This window comes from Mesoplodon mirus, assembly GCF_964341445.2.
Source record: "Mesoplodon mirus genome assembly, chromosome: 11".
Classification (NCBI taxonomy): domain Eukaryota; kingdom Metazoa; phylum Chordata; class Mammalia; order Artiodactyla; family Ziphiidae; genus Mesoplodon; species Mesoplodon mirus.
This window is the reverse complement of record NC_138987.1, coordinates 27,715,068-27,732,669: the sequence shown is the minus strand read 5'-3', so window position 1 is coordinate 27,732,669 and position 17,602 is coordinate 27,715,068. Positions and strand designations below refer to the sequence as shown.

The following is a 17,602-nucleotide window of genomic DNA, read 5'->3' as shown; positions in this document are numbered from 1 at the left end:
GTACACACATGGTGGCCAAACCCTGTAGAACAGTTGAAAGAGCCAAGAAGAATAAAAGACAAGAAGATGGCAGGAGATAGAACTTGGGAGAATGCTGTACAGTACTTAAGGGATGGGCAGAGGAAAAAGTTGTAGCAAGAGATGAGGAATGGCTCTAGAACTAGGCAGAGAATCAGTAAAATCATGGAAGCTAAGAAAGGAGAGGGCTGCCCAGGGATAAACTCCATGTACCTATGGTCACCTCATCCATGACAGAGGAGGCCAGAATATACAATGGAGCAAAGACAGCCTCTTCAATAACTGGTGCTGGGAAAACTGGAGAGCTACATGTAAAAGAATGAAATTAGAACACTCCCTAACACCATATACAAAAATAAACTCCAAATGGATTAGAGACCTAAATGTAAGGCCAGACACTATAAAACTCTTACAGGAAAACATAGGCAGAACACTCGTCGATATAAATTGCAGTAAGATCTTTTTTGACCCACCTCCTAGAGAAATGAAAATAAAAACAAAAATAAACAAATGGGGCCTAATTAAACTTAAAAGCTTTTGCACAGCAAAGGAAACCATAAATAAGATGAAAAGACAACCCTCAGAATGGAGGAAAATATTTGCAAACGAAGCAACTGACAAAGGATTAATGTCCACAGTATACAAGCAGCTTATGCAGCTCAATATCAAAAAAATAAACAACCCAATCAAAAAATGGGCAGAAGACCTAAATAGACATTTCTCCAAAGAAGACATACAGATGGCCAACAAACACATGAAAAGATGCTCAACATCACTAATTTTAGAGAAATGCAAATCAAAACTACAATGAGGTACCACCTCACACTGGTCAGAATGGCCATCATCAAAAAATCTTGGGACTTCCCTGGTGGTGCAGTGGTTAAGAATCCGCCTGCCAATGCAGGGGACACAGGTTTGAGCCCTGGTCTGGGAAGCTCCCATATGCCATGGAGCACCAAAGCCCGTGCGCCACAACTACTGAGCCTGCGCTCTAGAGCCCGTGAGCCACAACTACTGAGCCTGCGTGCCACAACTACTGAAGCCCGTGTGCCTAGAGCCCGTGCTCTGTAACAAGAGAAGCCATCACCATAAGAAGCGCACGCACCGCAACGAAGAGTAGCCCCCGCTCGCCGCAACTAGAGAAAGCCCACGCGCAGCAACAAAGACCCCACGCAGCCAAAAAAAGAAAAAAAATTACAAACGATAAATGCTGGAGATGGTGTGGAGAAAAGGGAGCCCTCTTAACACTGGGATGTAAATTGATACAGCCAGTATGGAGTTTCCTTAAAAAATTAAAAATAGAACTACCATATGACACAGCAATCCCACTACTGGGCATATACCCAGAGAAAACCATAATTCAAAAAGACACATGCACCCCAGTGTTCATAACAGCACTATTTACAATAGCCAGGACCTGGAAGCAACCTAAGTGTCCATCAACAGAGTAATAAAGAATATGTGGTATATGTACAATGGACTATTACTCAGCCATGAAAAGGAACGAAACTGGGTCATTTGTAGAGACGTGGATGGGCCCAGAGAGTGTCATGCAGAGTGAAGTAAGTCAGAAAGAGAAAAACAAATCTCGTATATAAATGCATATGTGTGGAATCTAGAAAAATGGTATAGATGACCTTATTTGCAAAGCAGAAATAGAGACACAAACGTAGAGGACAAATGTATGGATACCAAGGGGGGAAGGGGTGGGTTGGGAGGAAATGGGAGACTGGGATTGACACGTATACACTATTGATACTAGGTATAAATTAGGCAACTGAGGGGAACGTATTGCATAGCACAAGGAGCTCTACTTCATGCACTGTGGTGTCCTAAATGAGAGGGAAATCCCAAAGGGAGGGGATACATGTATGTGTACGGCTGATTGATTTTGCTGTGCAGTAAAAGCTAACACAACATTGTAAAGCAGCTATACTCCAGTAAAAATTAATTTAAAAAAAAATGGAGAGGGCTGAGAGCTGACCGCCAGATCTAGAACAGACGATTGCATTTAGCAACATAACGGTCATAGGGAACTATCAATTTTGGTGGAATGGTAGGGACAACAGCCTGTGTGAGAGAGAACAGTGAATCTGTTCCCTTCACCCAAAGGTGGGGTCTGCAACGGCTCAGCCCCTTGAATTGGTAGAGTGAGCTCATGCAGTACTGGGGGCGATGACACAGGTCATCTGCAGCCAGGTCCCTCTGAGCAGACTAGCCGATGGTCTCAGTGAAGAGGGTGAAGGGAAAGAGCCATCCCCCCCCACCCCCCATAACCTTTTATTGTTTGCTGTAGGGCAGAAATTGAAGACGCATGGAAACATCCCACTGCAACCTTTTACTCCATTTGGGACAATGATTGACAGCTTTCTCCCTCCCCAGTCTGTTTATAGACACATTTATTGGAAGAACGAGCAAACAAGCTTAATTTCTCAAACTGAAGGACTTCTGACAAACTTTAGCCATGGCGTACTTATCAAAGAAAAAGAAACTTTCAACAGAGAACCTTTAAATCCTGCATAATCCTCCTTCCTCATTACACACTGGCAGCCTGTCTTCTGGATGGAGAATATAGGCTGTGATTGTCTCCACTTCTTTACCCATCTGCTCCCAGCACAGTGGGGAAGCTCCTTGTTGGGTGGGGTCCACAGAGTCTGGACTCATTCAGGGACACTTCCTGAGGCTCTCCAGCACCACCTGCGATTTTCCTTGTTACCTGGTGACAACAACCTGAATTACAGCTGTGGGCCCCAGGGAGGAAATAAACACAGGACTGGCATTGTAAAAATCCACCTGTTAGTTGACAGCAAATATAATACGAAGCAAGAGGAATAGGCTTAAATTTCAGTAGAATAAAGATTAGAAAAAGTTGTACTTTAGAAGATTACTTAAAAGGGCAGTGGACTGTCTTTGGATAAAATATCTTTCTTTTTCCAGAGGAAATAATAAAGATACTACTTTATTTTTTAATATTAAGCACTGAAAAAAAGGGGGAAACTAGGAAAACTTACCATTTAAAATCTGAGAACAGATTTTTCAAGGAGGTTAGTTAGTGGGACCTTCCCTCATTCTCATCCCCAATTCACACTACCTTGGAAATAGGGTAGGTGTGGCTGTCCAGATGTAGAAAATGGAAAAGATAACAGATGGTTCCTGTCTAGCTGTGGTTTTATAGAAAAATCTCCTAAGGAACCAACGTGAGAGGGAGAACTGTTCTTGTTTCCCACCTCTAGAATTTATGGTCCTTGGATCTAGGGACCTGGGTTTAAATCCCAGTTCTGCTATTTTCTGGGCTTGTGGACATAAACTGTCTGAGTCTCAAGTTTCTTAGTAGCCAAAACGGGATAATAATCTCTGCCTCTAGGGTTATTCTGAAGATGTAATGAGGTGTTATATGCAAAACAGCCAACAGACTCTGCAATTAAATATTAGGTTCCCTCCTCGTCCAGAATGAAGATTTGAAGTGGGAAGGAGGTTCAGTGACCTCTTTCCTGTGGAAATGAACTCATCCTGGACTTTCCTCTTCTTTGGGTTGAAAGGACTGACCTGGCTGGGTAGTGCTGTCCAGCTGGTACCGACCCTGAGGGAAGATGGGGTGGACTGGGGTTGGCCTGAGCTAAGAACGTCCTTTCCTGGCAACTACTGTGCTTGCTGTCAGAAAGAGATAGGTTGTGTTCAAGAAAGTTCTGAGGTCAAAGCTATCAGTACAGGTCCAGATGGTTCATGAGGGTGCCACGGTGTGTGGCCAAGAGGTAGTGTGGGGAACACAGGCATGAAATAGTGTCTGTCAAGGGCATCAGCAGCTGGTCTGGGTGACAGTCTCAATCTCCCAGCAAGTCAGAGCCTCTTAAAGAGCCTTCAGGCAGAACGAACAGTCTGCGGGCCTGGTTATTGGCATCCAGAGGAAATCTGAGAATGAGTTCCTGCCTAGCCAGACCTGAGACATTCTGACTCTATTCTTCCCCACTTTACCTTTTAAGGCCTGTTAAGGCCAATGCTACGTGGTCATCCTGAGCTGGGTAATTCACAAGTGCTTTCTGCTGAGTTATGTTGGGGCAACTGAGAACCTCACAGAGAGTCATGAAAATAATTCAAAAAGAAGAAAAATAGCCACTGATTGCTAAGTGGAGCCAACAGCTGGAACTCCCCTTCAGATTTTCAGCAGAAGCTGTGGGCAATGTGAGATCTGTGCCATGACCCATGAAGCAGAGCTACAAGAGAGAACATCTCCGCAAACAGAAGCCGTAGCGTGGATCCTCAGGACAATCCAGTATGGGGTGAAGAGGCAGCCTAGCATAGCAGTAAAGGGCATGGGCTTGTGGATGAGGCTGACCCAGGATCATTCTACCACAAACTAGAGTGACTTACTTGACCTCGTTCAGGTTTCTCATCTTTAAAAGTCAATGAACGTGCACAAAAAATTCTCTGGAAGGATACACGTTTTAGGAGAAGACTGCACAGATGAAGACCAAGTTGGGAGAGAATTTTTACTTCATGCCTTTATACATTTTCATTTTTGAATCATGTGGATATGCATCCTATTAAAAAGAATAAATGACAAAAATAAAAGACAAGTGATGATAGTTTATACCTTGCAGGATAACACAGGCCTGATAGATAGTACTCAGCTCATTTGCAGTGTTTATTATTATTAGTATTAATACAGGGATGCTGGCTGGGTCATCTGCCAGTGTTTTTTACCTTTAAATACCCAGCAGTACCATGTATCCAGATTGATGCCCTACATGCACCGGCCTTACATTATGTTTATAATCAATGGTATAAATTTAGTCCCTTAAAAGTAGTCATGTACAGACTTCCCTGGCTGTCCAGTGGTTAAGACTCCATGCTCCCAATACAGGGGGCCCGGGTTTGATCCCTGGTCAGGGAACTAGATCCACATGTGGCAACTAAAGGTCCAGCAACTAAAAGATCTGGCACGTGGCAGTGAAGAATGAATGAATGAATAAATAAGTAAATATTTTTTTAAAAAGCAGTCTTTTAAATGGGTAAGATGAATAAGTGAGTGCCACTTGCAAATTGTAATTTTTTTTTTTTTTACTTTTCACGCATTTTAGAGAATTACATTAAATTATTGACAATGGCACATGGCACTGTATAATGAACACCTATATATCCTTTAGTCACCAACTGTTAACATTTTGGTCATACTTATGTTTTCTTTAATATACACACATACACATGCATACATATATATATATTTTTTCTGGACTATTTGAAAGTTAGTTGCAGATGTGACACTTTTATCTCTAAATACTTCAGCATGTGTCTTCTGAGGACAGGACATTCCCCTACATAACCACAGTACAATTATCAAACCCAGGAAATTTAACCATTACATGAGTATTATCTAATGTACAATCCATATGCAAATGTTCCTAGGTGTCCCTCCCAGTAAATGTTCCTTATAGCTGTTTACTTTTTGATCCAGAATTCTGTTGAGGATCTTCCACTGCATTTGGTCATCTCCGTTAGTCTAGAACATTTAAGTAGGGCTTGTTTTGCCTTTCATGACACAGTTTTGAAGAGCCTAGGTCAGTTTCTACCCTACCCTCCCTGCCCCAATGTCCTTCGGTTTGTATCTGTTTTCTGATAATTAGACTCAGGTTAATTGTTTTTGGCAGGAATACTACAACAGGTGATGTTCCAATGCCACCTTTTATAAATGTTTTTTTATCCTTTTAAATGTGTGAAGCCAGGAGTCATTTAAAAAAATTCTAACATTCTTATTTTCAAATATCCAGCAGGTCAATTATTGATAAGTGACTCTTGTCATCCAGTCATGATGGAGGCTGTGGGCTATTTGTACAGATCATTTGATTTAAGGGCCACCTACCTGGGATCTTCTCATTCATCGATCAGTGGAATCCTGCAGTGAGTTTCTATTCTATGTCTCAACAAGAAATATGCTTCAGGTTATTCATGTTCAATAAATGACTTCTTGACAACTTTTGATCCTTTGCAGCCTCCTGAGGGAAACTGAGTGGATCCGGGGTAGGAGATGTTGGCCTCAAGGCATGAGCCAGCAATATTCTGAGGGTCCCAGGAATGGTGCCTCATTATGCGAGCACTTGCTTAAGTTAAACTATCACAGCACTCAGAGTTCTGACACAGTGAGTTCGGCAGTGTGCACCAGGGCAGATAAGCTACAGGGGGCTAAAAGCTTGGACTTAGTGCCTCATACAATTTCAGATAAATCAAAATATGCTTCAGGACAAGGGAAAAAGTTCTTGAGACCCATTATTTCCATTTCTGCTGAGGAAAAGACCTGACTGAAGACACAAAGTAATGTTGCAATATGGCATGAAAGGTTGTTCCTCTAAGATTTTATCTTTGGGTAAAATGGATGGTGCAGTAAAGATTTCACGGCAAAGGATTTTGTCAGCTAAAAGCGAGAGTGAAAAACGCCAAATTACCGCAGTTTACCAGCATCCCCTGCTAGGGTCTCTTAGCACAAATAATCCCTGGGAATCGTTATCTGAGCTCATCTCTGGGCTTTTTCATAGCCCAGATTACAGTTCAATTTCTCAGAAGTGTTTTTTGCAGAGAAGATCTCAGTTTGAAACAACTGATGAAGACCTCAAATGATACTAATAAAGAATAAAAATTATCATGGGCTCTTCTGTGTCAGTAATTTTTTTCTACTTGTCTTTATTTAGAACTCCTTGATGAGATATTTTCTAATCAAGAAAATAAGGTGATAATCAAGGTTATTGGGATTTTATTTATTTATTTTTTAGCCACTTAAAATATTTTAACAGATTATAGCTAAAAAGAACAATTTTTAAGTGATTCATATTTCTGTGGTAGGTAGAAGAATGTTGCTCTCACAGTGTTCCATATCTAAAAATATATGGAAGCAATGTTATTAAAGTTCTAATTGTGTTAACTTTTACTATCATTTATCTGTGAATTTATGACTTAATGTTTCATGTGAACAAAATTTGCAATAGCCATCACATCTTTTTAAAGTAACATGAATAAGAAAAGATAAATTCAAGTAAACTAAAACCATAAAGTAAGTTTAAAGTACTAGAGTCCATGGATTTGATACCATATCTGTTTTAAACATTGTAATTGCCTCTCTTTTATCAGTGATTTGTAAGATATTACCTATTAACTGTTGAGGATTACTTACTGGCTTCCTTCTCTCTTATCACCCAACTAAATCCTACCTATTATTGTAGGAATCCAAGTGGAAGAATGGGCTCAGCTGTGTGACTTTAAGAATGCTATGTTGGGCTTCCCCGGTGGCACAGTGGTTAAGAATCTGCCTGCCAATGCAGGGGACATGGGTTTAAGCCCTGGTCTGGGAAGATCCCACATGTCATGGAGCAACTAAGCCCGTGAGCCACAACTACTGAGCCCATGTGCCACAACTACTGAAGCCTGCACGCCTAGAGCCCGGGATCTGCAACAAGAGAAGCCACCGCAATAAGAAGCCTGAGCACCACAATGAAGAGTAGCCCCTGCTCGCCACAACTAGAGAAAGCCCCTGTGCAGCAACGAAGGCCCAATGCGGTCCAAAATAAATAAATAAATAAATAAATAAATAGATAGATAGATAGATAAATAAATAGATAAATAAATAAATAAGAATGCTATGTTACTTCTCTTAGCTTTAGTTCCATCACTTATAAAATGGGAGAAATTATGGTGCTTACTTTTTAGGATTACTGAGAGGACTGCATGAGAAAATGCACATTGCAAGCCTTCAATAAATAGTAGTTACTGTCTGTCATTGTTTAACCCAGAGCCCACCTTTTTCCATGAAAACATCTCCTGATCCCTCCAGCCCACAACTTAAGCATACACTAATGCTTTGGGTTATTTGTCTTAAATCGTGCCCCACCTATTTCACAGATGGCAGTGTGGTCTCCCAGGCAGACAACCAGCCTTGAGGGTTATTCATTGCACTCCACCAGCGCCCTGCTCCACCGTAACCACGGGGTAGCTCGGCAAGCTCTGGCAGTTCAGTGATTCCCAGACGGGTTCTGGGTGGGTCGCATCAGACTTTCCCGCAGGAGCCAAGTCTGACTTAGTCCACACAGAAATGTCCTGTGGTGGGCTTTACTGTTTATTTGGCTTTGGTGGAATCACAACGCACAGAACGGGTGCAGCCTCGCAGGTCTGAGAGAAGACAGGTGCACCGTGCCGGTCAGCGTGGGCATGAGCAGGGGGAGTGGGGTCCCGAGGGCCTCCCTCGCGAGGCAGAAATCTCGGGAGGGGCACTGGCCTTCCAGGCTGTGCAGTCGGGGTGCCCTTCAGGCACATCAGACCACGTGTGGGCCCTGGTCCCAGCTGCTGGCTCATTCGTGGGACTGGAAGGATCCAAGCGAGGGGCCGGGGGACGTCCCAGACCCGCCCCCGCGATCAAGGGGAGGTCCAGACTGCAGAGGCCATTAATGCGGAGAGGTCGCCTCCTGGAGCCGGAGTCACAAACACCATGTCAGTACAGCCAAGGTGGGGGGACTGTCACAGACGGCGGGAGGAAGGTGCTGCGGAGCTCGGCGGGCGGCGCCAGGGTCAAGTCTCGTGGTCCAGGGCCAGCAGAGTCATCCTATTCCATGTGACCTCGGCTGACGGGGCGTTCGCGCCACCGCACAGCCACCTTGGCGCGCCACACCGTCAAGAAGCGGCTGTAGCAGGCTCCACGCGTGGCCGCGACTGCCCGGGGTGCCCAGGCCCTTGCTGCCCCGCCCACACCGGGCCCGGCCTAGGCCACGCCCTCCCAGGGCCCGCCCCACGAAGACTCCTCCCCTCCAGGACCCCGCCCCGTCAAGGCCCTGCCCCCGCAGCGGCCGAAGGGGGCGGACCGCGCCCCCACGTGCTCCGACGTAGGGACGTCCCGCCGAGCGGGCAGACTGCTTGCAGAGCACCGGTCTTCAGGCGTCTCTCGCGGCGAGCGGCGGCAGGCATGGCTACGGCGGCGGCGGCGGCGGTGGCTCGTGGGGCCGGTGCAAGGGCGGTGGCGCCCCTACGGAGTGGCTGCCGGACTGCGGCTCGGGGGCGGTCGCGCGCGGGCCCCGCACGGCCCTTATGCACAGCACCTGGGACCGCCCCGGACATGAAGCGCTACCTTTGGGAGCGCTACCGGGAGGCGAAGAGGAGCACGGCAGGTGAGTGAGGCTGCGCCCTCCCGCACCCTCGGTACGTGGGGAGGCCCCTCCCCGCCGGGCTGGGGCGCCAGGTCCCGTCCCATGCGGCCATCGGGGAAGCCGGCACCCTCGGACCCGCGTGGGTCCGCTGCTGACCTCCAGAGCCCCCCTATCGTGAACCGCGGTTGTCCCCAACCACGGGCGACATCGCCTCTGCAGTGCGATTTCCGGGAAACGCGGAAAAATGCGCCTCCAGAAACTTTACAGCTCTTGCCTTTCTCCTGTCGGGAAAGCCGTTTTATAAATTCCTGGGATTTTTAGCCAGAAATCTGCATCAGAAGCGCTTTGGGCTCTCCTAGGGGTTCCACGGACATCACCTGGGAGACGGTCACCCCCAGGCACCGTTAGGTATTGTTATTAATAAACAACAATAATAGTAACCGCTGGAGTCCGGCAGGCGGCGGGTTACCCTGGATTCCGCTGCTGGGCAGGTGGCAGTGTTGGGAGGCTGATTTATTTTCCTTCTTTGTTTTAGGGGATGGGGTAGGATTTGCTGCTCTTGAAATTGGAGGGGTTCGGATTGGAGTGTTCTGAGTTATCTACTAACCTCAGCGAGGACGTGATTCCAGGGAGTGACCACTTAGTGGTCAGATGAACATAAAATGAGCTTGGTTTGATTGTTGGTTAGGGAAACAGGGAGGGACGCAAAGAGGACCCAGTAAATACTAATGTCAGACACATAAATTGTCTCCCTGAATTCTTCCCCGTACCTAGGAAGGAAGTGCCACACGCCCATTTTAGAGATGAGACAGGCCAGACTCAAGTTTAAGAAGCCTGGCCAAGGTCACACTTTGACCTCGGGTCTGTCTCAGCCCCTAACCCATTGTCCTGTTTCCTGCACTGCCTTGCAGTAGCAGCTGACTGTTTGAGAACTGGTGTAAAGGGCCAGTGATAGTCCATTGGTGCTGCTTTTTTCAGGGAAGATTTAGAATAGAAATTTTTATACTGATATTTTTTTGGGGTGGTGGTGGTGGTAGAGGTGGCGTGGAGAGATAGGGAGAGAATATTTGGTGGAGAGAACGTTTGGTAGAATCACATTTTACAGACAAGGTTTGCTGCTGCAGGTTGTGAGACTGGGAACATCACAGAGCTCCAGTTTCCTCATCTGTAAAATGGGAATGGATGCTGGTGATACCAACATCATAGGGTTGTGGCGAGGAATGAGCGAGTCCATCCATGAAAGGTGTTTAGAACAGTGCCTGGCAAAGGAGACAGCTGAAGGGTTGGGTGATAAAGATCAGCTTCAGGCCAGAGTTGGGCTTTGGTGTGGGATAATCCCAGGGGGATTTTGGAGTAGGACTGCTTGAGGGAGATTTCGAGATTTTTTAGCTCTGTGACTTTGGTGGCAAGTTACTCTTCTCTGACCTGAGTTTTCCAACTGTAATGTGGGGATAAAGTGAGGATTTTTAGTGTGGGCTCAGCACCCAGCAGATGCTCAGGAGATAGTAGCTATTGCGGCTGGTTATTAAATAACTCAGTCTTAGACACGCTTAGTAACGGTGGAGGTGAGTTAGTCAGCACTAGGGTCTAGGTCTCCTTTAGCCTAGGGCAATGCCACAGGTGGTGTTGGACAAGCCACCTAATCTCTTTAGTCTTCTTTCTATAGAGTGAAGCCACTGGACTAAATAATATGTGAGCCTTTTCGAGTGTTACAGGTCTGAGAATCAGTATTCCGGGGTGCCCCATCCTGTCTCCACGCCCCCAGCACATGCCCACGTAGTCCCTGTTTCACCCCTGAGAACTCAGGGACTTTTTTCCTTCACCCTATCTGGGGCTGCACCACCCCTACCCTCCTTTAGCTGAAGTCTGTACACATGCCCAACTTGCATTCATTCACCAAGCATTTATTAAGCACGTACCAGTGGGCTTAAAAGCTGTTGATTCACAGATGGATGCAGGTGAGAGGGAGGGGCCCACAGTGGCTGAGCACCTGCCCGTGCCAAGCGAGAGTTGCACGGATGGGGAGGCTGGTAAACAGATAAATGACAGTCCAGCTTGGGGAAGATAAATAACGGCCCCAGGGGATGCAGGAAATGCTTGACACTGTGTTCGTAGGAGTGAGGGCTCAGGAGTACTGATGCTCATACAAAAATATACAGGTTTTTTTTTTTTTTTTTTCGGTTTACTAGAGGACAAAAGAATTTTGTTTTCTCCCTTCCTGATTATTGCTTTCTGGTGCTCGATCTCTTGCCTTAATTGAAACAATCCCTTCAGGTGTCTTCTCTTTGAAGAGGTTCCCAGAATGAAGCCTGCTCAGGAAGGAGATGATTTTTACTCTTTGTTTTACCCTTTCTCTCCCACCCTCTTTTTTTGTTTTTTTTTTCAAATTTAAAAAAGCTTTTTTAAATAAACTGTATTTTTTAGATCAGTTTTAGATTTACAGGAAAATTGCATGTTTCTCTAAACCCCATATGCAGTTTTTCCTCTCTCATGACTATGGGACTGTGATTTTGAGATTTATAATCAGAAATACTGCAGAGAGCTCCTAAAACCCTTGGAATTTCCTAAGTACAGTACAGAGATGATAAAGGTGTCTTTTGTTATTTTAATTAGGTGACTTTCGGAATACCTCAGGGCAACCACAGGGTGGGGCCTGGATGCCAGGGAACCCAGCCCTGTGATTAGAGAGTTGGCACTCTTCTGACCTGCACCCCTCGGGGAGGGGAGAGGGGCTGGAGATTGAATCAATTGCCAATGGCCAGTGATTTAATCTTTGCCTGTGTAATGAAGATTCCGTAAATGCCTCCATAAAAACCCAGAAGGCTGGGGTTCTGAGGGCTTCTGTGTTGGTGAACACGTGGAGATTGATTTGGGGAGAGTGGTACACCCAGAGAGGGCGTGGAAATTCCTTGCCCTGTCCACGTACTTTGCCCTCTGCATCTCTTCCATCTGGCTCGTCCTGAGTTGTATCCTTTTATAGTAAACCAGTGATCTAGAAAGTAAAATGCTTCCCCGAGTTCTGTGAGCCCCTCTAGGAAATTAATTGACCCTGAGGAGAGGGGTCAGTGGAACCTCCAGTCTATAGCCGGTCTGTCAGAGGCACAGGTGACCACCTGGACTTGGAACTGAAGTTGGGCAGGGGGCAGTCTTGTGGGACTGAGCCCTTCGCCTGTAGGATCTGATGCTCTCCCCAGGAGGTGTCAGAAGTGAGTTGTGTTGTAGGACACCCTGCTGTGTCGAAGAATTGGTGGCCTGGGGAAAAACTCACATCGGAATTGGGTGCTGAGCCCTTTAGGTACAGTTGTCCCAGTTAACCAAATTGATACATTGTCGGTATGTATCAGTATTAACCAAAGTCCATATTTAATTCAGAATTCCTTAGTGGTTAACCTAGTGTCCTTTTCTACTCCAAGGTCCCATCCAGAATAGCACACTGCATTTAGTTATCATGTCTCCTTGGGCTTCTCTTGGCTGTGACAGTGTCTTAGAGTTTCCCTGTTTACCATGACCTTGACAGTTTTTTCTTTTTTTAAAACAATTCTTTTTTTAATTTTTAAAATTTATTTATTTTTGGCTGTGTTGGGTCTTTGTTGCTGCATGTGGGCTTTCTATAGTTGCGACGAGCGGGGGCTACCCTTCGTTGCGTTGCGCAGGCTTCTCATCACGGTGGCTTCTCGTGGCGGAGGACAGGCTCTAGGTGCTCGGGCTTCAGTAGTTGTGGCATGCAGGCTCAGTAGTTGTGGCTCGAGGGCTCTAGAACGCAGCCTCAGTAGTTGTGGTGCACGGGCTTAGTTGCTCTGCGGCATGTGGTATCTTCCTGGACCAGGGCCCAAACCCATGTCCCCTGCATTGGCAGGCAGATTCTCAACCACTGCGCCACCAGGGAAGCCCACCTTGACAGTTTTGAGGTGTACTGCTCACATACTATGTAGAATGTCCCTCACTTGGAATTTGTTCCTTTTTTTTTTTTAACTTGAGATTTCATGTAATATTTATGTATCTGGTGATAGCATCCAGGGATTCCTGATAGAAGCAAATGCAGACTGTTCCTGGATGAATAGACCTTCAACCTAGCCCCACAGGGAGAGCAAAGAAATTGGGAGACCTGTGAGTAAATCTAAACATACATTGACAGTATAGAAATCAGTCCGAAAGAGAGCAGGAGAGGAGGTAAAAGAAACTGAGAAAAAGCAGGAAATATCATGAAGGATGATGGTGGAAATAATTCAGAATATATCAGTGATCATGATAAACTCAGATTAAAAGTCGTCAGATCAGATATAAGAAACACAGTCTAGCTAGGTGCAGTTTAAAGAGATACACCCCAAAACAAAGATGTAGAAAAGGTTGAAGTTAACAGAATGGGAGGAGGCATCTCGGGCAAATGCAAACCAAAGAAAACCAGCGAGTATGAGTATCAGACAAGTACCGAAATGGCATTGAAAGGAAGTAATGTTTACTATGGGAAGAGTTGCAAATTACAGTCCACGGACCAAATCTAGCCTCTAGTTAAGTTTTATCAGAACACAGCCACACTCATTCGTTTCCATGTATATATTTTTTGGCTCCTTTTGCGCTATGATGTGGGAGTTGAGCAGGTGCAACAGAGACTGTATGGCTCGCACAGCCCACATTGTTTACTAACTGGGCCTTCATAGAGGATGTATGTTGACTCCTGAACTTAAGCTGTGCTTATATATCAACATGGATGAGTCTCACAAAAGCAAGACTGAATGGAAAAAAGCAAGTTGCAGACATATACTAATTATAAAAGATTTGAAAACACAAAAAATACTGTAGATCACTTGAAGGGATACACATGCATGTGGTCAAAGTCTAAAGAAATGCAGGAAGAATGTTACACACCCAAGTCAGGGTAGTGGTTACCCCCTCCACGGGAGGAGCATGCAGGTGACATCTTAGAGGGTTTAGTTCCTAAGCTGCATGGTGGGGCTGTGGGTGTTGTTTGTATTATTTTTATACCTTTCTGTGTATCTTAGAACAGTAGCATGACACATTCTTTAGAAATCTTTTGTTTAGGTGTGTGATATTGATGATCCATGACTATAGGAAAAAATAGCAAAAGGGCTTAAGGGAGAAACATGCCACATAATAATTTTCACGTAGGAGAGAAGTTCCTAAAATGGAGAACCAGAGGGGCCACTAGAGGTCATGGAGTCCAGTCCTCTGCTTGGAGATGGAATCCCTTTTCCATAGCCCTTGCTAGTGGCCACCTGGCGTCTGCTTGAGTTTGCCATGTGATCACAAGGCTGCCAGTTTTTATTTTGGATGGCCTGAGTCAGAGGGAGTAGGTAATTCCAAGAAGATGGTGATGATGTGTCATCCTAGCTCTCCCCTTTGACTTCATTATTTTTGGAAGCTCGCTTTTACATTCACTCGTGTTTGTTGATATCCCTTGTTGGTACTTGGTCCTGACCACAGGAGGCCACATGTGGTTCTACTGGTTCAAAGTGGAGGGAAGCAGTGCATGGCATATGGAAGGCACTGATATTTATTCTTCTCTATTTCCTCTATGCTTTGATGAAAAATTGTGATAGTTTTGCCTAGTATTTGATCTTTTGATATGACTAAATTTTCTAAGATTTTCCCTTGAAACAAATGTACTTTTCTTTTGAACAGTTGTTTGTTTTTTATTAAATGACTTAAGATTAGGGTGTCATTAAACCATGACTGTATATAATTTTATTTCAAGTGCAGTTGCATATAATTTTATGTTTGGAACTTTAGGAAGCCTGATGGATTTCTATGCAGCAGTCAGAATTACAGATATTACAAAGTAATAAGATACAAGTTTAACTTTTGGTGGGAGTAGTATAAATGTCATGTGTATTATTAATTATTTGGATGACTAATTCTATTTGTCATGCATTGCTTTTCCCTGGAGATGGTGCAAAATATCTAAAGTCTTGGAAAAATGAAAGCTTCTTTTGAGATGAATAAACGCAATAGAATGACTTCCACCCAGCCTGGTGTTAAGTTCCTCTAGTCTCCACTTGTCAGAGTGATATTTCTTGGTCTTCCCCACTGCCTGCCTTTGCTTTATTATTATTATTTTTTTAATAATCCCTGTACAATCCTCTGTACAGTGTCTGGCACATAGTGGGTGCTTATTGAAAAAATTCCTGAGGGTTTAGTAAGCGGGAAAATCAATTTACAAACATATTACACATTGTATGATTCCCATTTATATAAAGTTCTAGAAAATGCAAACGAATCTGACCGAAAGAAGAACAGCGGTTGCCTGGGGATGGGTGGGGATCGAGGGACTGAGGGAGAGGTGGGATTCAAAAAGGTGTGAGGAAATGTTTGGAGATGTTAGATGTACGCTTATTATCTTTATTTTGATGATGGCTTTGTAGGTGTGTATGTATGTCAAACCTCATCAGACTGTATGCTTTGTGGGCAATTTATTATGTATCGTTTGTACCTCAATAAAGCTATATAGTAAAGACAAAGAAATGAGGGAAGGACTCTGGTTTATCTTGGCTTGAGGTAGGTACCCACCCTGGAGGTGGGACCCTGGAAGTGGCCCAGTGCAAGTCAGGTGTTCTAGTCTGAACAGCTGTGGCTGGAGGGGTGGGGCAGTGTCCTGGAAGAGCCCAGAATGTGTGTGTTCAGAGGTGGGGAAGGGCCATTGCTTATCTGAGGGTTGGGGCGTGCTGGGCAGGGAACGCCATAGATGTTCACCTTCGTGGAGAAAAAGATAGGATGCCTTAGATACTTGGTTTCATCTTGGCATCTTTCGTTGGGCTGTTGCAGAAGTAAAAGTGGTTAACAACTGAACGGGTTTTGGAGATACTGGGGAAAACAGTTTCTGGCTAAAAATAGTTGCTTTTATTTTATTAAAATTTTTTTTTAATTGAAGTATAGTTGTTTTACAATGTTATGTTAATTTCTGCTGTACAGCAAAGCGATTCAATTATCTATTTATCTATATATCCGTATCTATATATATACACACACACACATTGTGTTTTTCAACATTCTTTTCCATCATGGTTTTTTACAGGATGTTGAATATGGTTCCCTGTGCCGTACAGTAGGACCTTGTTGCTGATCCGTTCTATGTATAGTAGCTTACATCTGCTCACCCCAGCCTCCCACTCCATCCCTCCCCCACCTCTCTCCCTCCTTGGCAACCAGAGGTCTGTTCTCTATCTGTGTGAGTCTGTTTCTGTTTCATAGATAAGTTCATTTGTGTCATATTTTAGATTCCTCATATAAGTGATATCGTATGGTATTTCTCTGACTTACTTCACTTAGTATGATCATCTCTAGGTCCATCCATGTTGCTGCAAATGGCATTATTTCATTCTTTTTTATGGCTGAGTAGTATTTCCTTGTATATATGTGCCACATCTTTATCATTCATCTCTTGATGGACCTTTAGGTTTTTTTTCATGTCTTGGCTATTGTAAATAGTGCTGCAGTGAACATTGGGGTGCATGTATCTGTTTGAATTATGGTTTTCTCCTGATATATGCCTAAGAGTGGGATTGCTGGATCATGGTAATTCTATTTTTAGTTTTTTAAGGAACCTCTGTACTGTTCTGCATAGTGGCTGCACCAATTTACATTCCCACCAACAGTGTAGGAGGGTTCCCTTTTCTCCACACCCTCTCCAGCATGTATTATTTGTAGACTTTTTGATGATGGCCATTCTGACTGATGTAAGGTGGTACCTCATTGTGGTTTTGATTTGCATTTCTCTAATACTTAGCGACGTTGAGCATCTTTTCGTGTGCCTATTGGCCATCTGTATAAAAAGAGCTGTCTTAAAATCTGTAAGGTCTGATAGTCATATGCTGTTATGAATTGTCTGATCCCAAGTCACACTTGCTCCTCAGTTTTCTTTCCCTGACTGTAACTAATTACCAGCAGAAAGAGTATTACGTGGACATAATCATATCAAATAACATTTGTTGGCATGAAACAGCAGTCTAAATATACATGTGAAACTTGTGTTATGGTAAAATTGTTCCCTAACATATCAGTTGCACCAAAACAAATTCACATTTTTCAGAGAATGTGAAATTGTCAGTGGCAGAACCGACTGGCCTTTGCCCAAGTGTTACTTCACAGAAGGAAGTTGTAATTGTGGTGAAGTTTGCTAAGAGAGAAATCACCTATAGTGGGGTTTGTCTTTTTCTTGTTTTTTTTTTTTTGCGGTACGCGGGCCTCTCACTGTTGTGGCCTCTCCCGTTGCGGAGCACAGGCTCCGGACGTGCAGGCTCAGCGGCCACGGCTCACGGGCCCAGCCACTCTGCGGCATGTGAGATCCTCCTGGACCGGGGCACGAACCCGTGTCCCCTGCATCGGCAGGCGGGCTCTCAACCACTGCACCACCAGGAAAGCCCCCTCTTGTTATTTTTTAATTGACAGTTATAGATGAGAAGTTTAAGGGTTTAAAAGTTGGCTGTGGAATCTTGAGTTCACTTGTGGAA

The 17,602-nt window shown here is 44.6% G+C and overlaps 1 protein-coding gene and 1 pseudogene across 2 annotated transcripts in view; both read left to right on the top strand.

Annotated features, from left to right (window-relative positions):
- The window catches only part of LOC309812519 (putative tetratricopeptide repeat protein 41), a 46,843-nt pseudogene extending 40,200 nt beyond the window's left edge, over positions 1 to 6,643 (top strand). Inside the window, exons 8-9 of the transcript in view lie at positions 5,784 to 5,913; positions 6,005 to 6,643. The product of the transcript in view is annotated as a putative tetratricopeptide repeat protein 41 (transcript). The remainder of the gene's footprint in view (positions 1 to 5,783; positions 5,914 to 6,004) is intronic.
- Positions 6,644 to 8,925: 2,282 nt separating this feature from the next.
- NT5DC3 (5'-nucleotidase domain containing 3) overlaps positions 8,926 to 17,602 on the top strand; it is a 55,666-nt gene continuing 46,989 nt past the window's right edge. Inside the window, exon 1 of the mRNA XM_082635127.1 lies at positions 8,926 to 9,158. Coding sequence (XP_082491253.1) covers positions 8,957 to 9,158 — 202 coding nt within the window. The 5' untranslated portion in view covers positions 8,926 to 8,956. The remainder of the gene's footprint in view (positions 9,159 to 17,602) is intronic.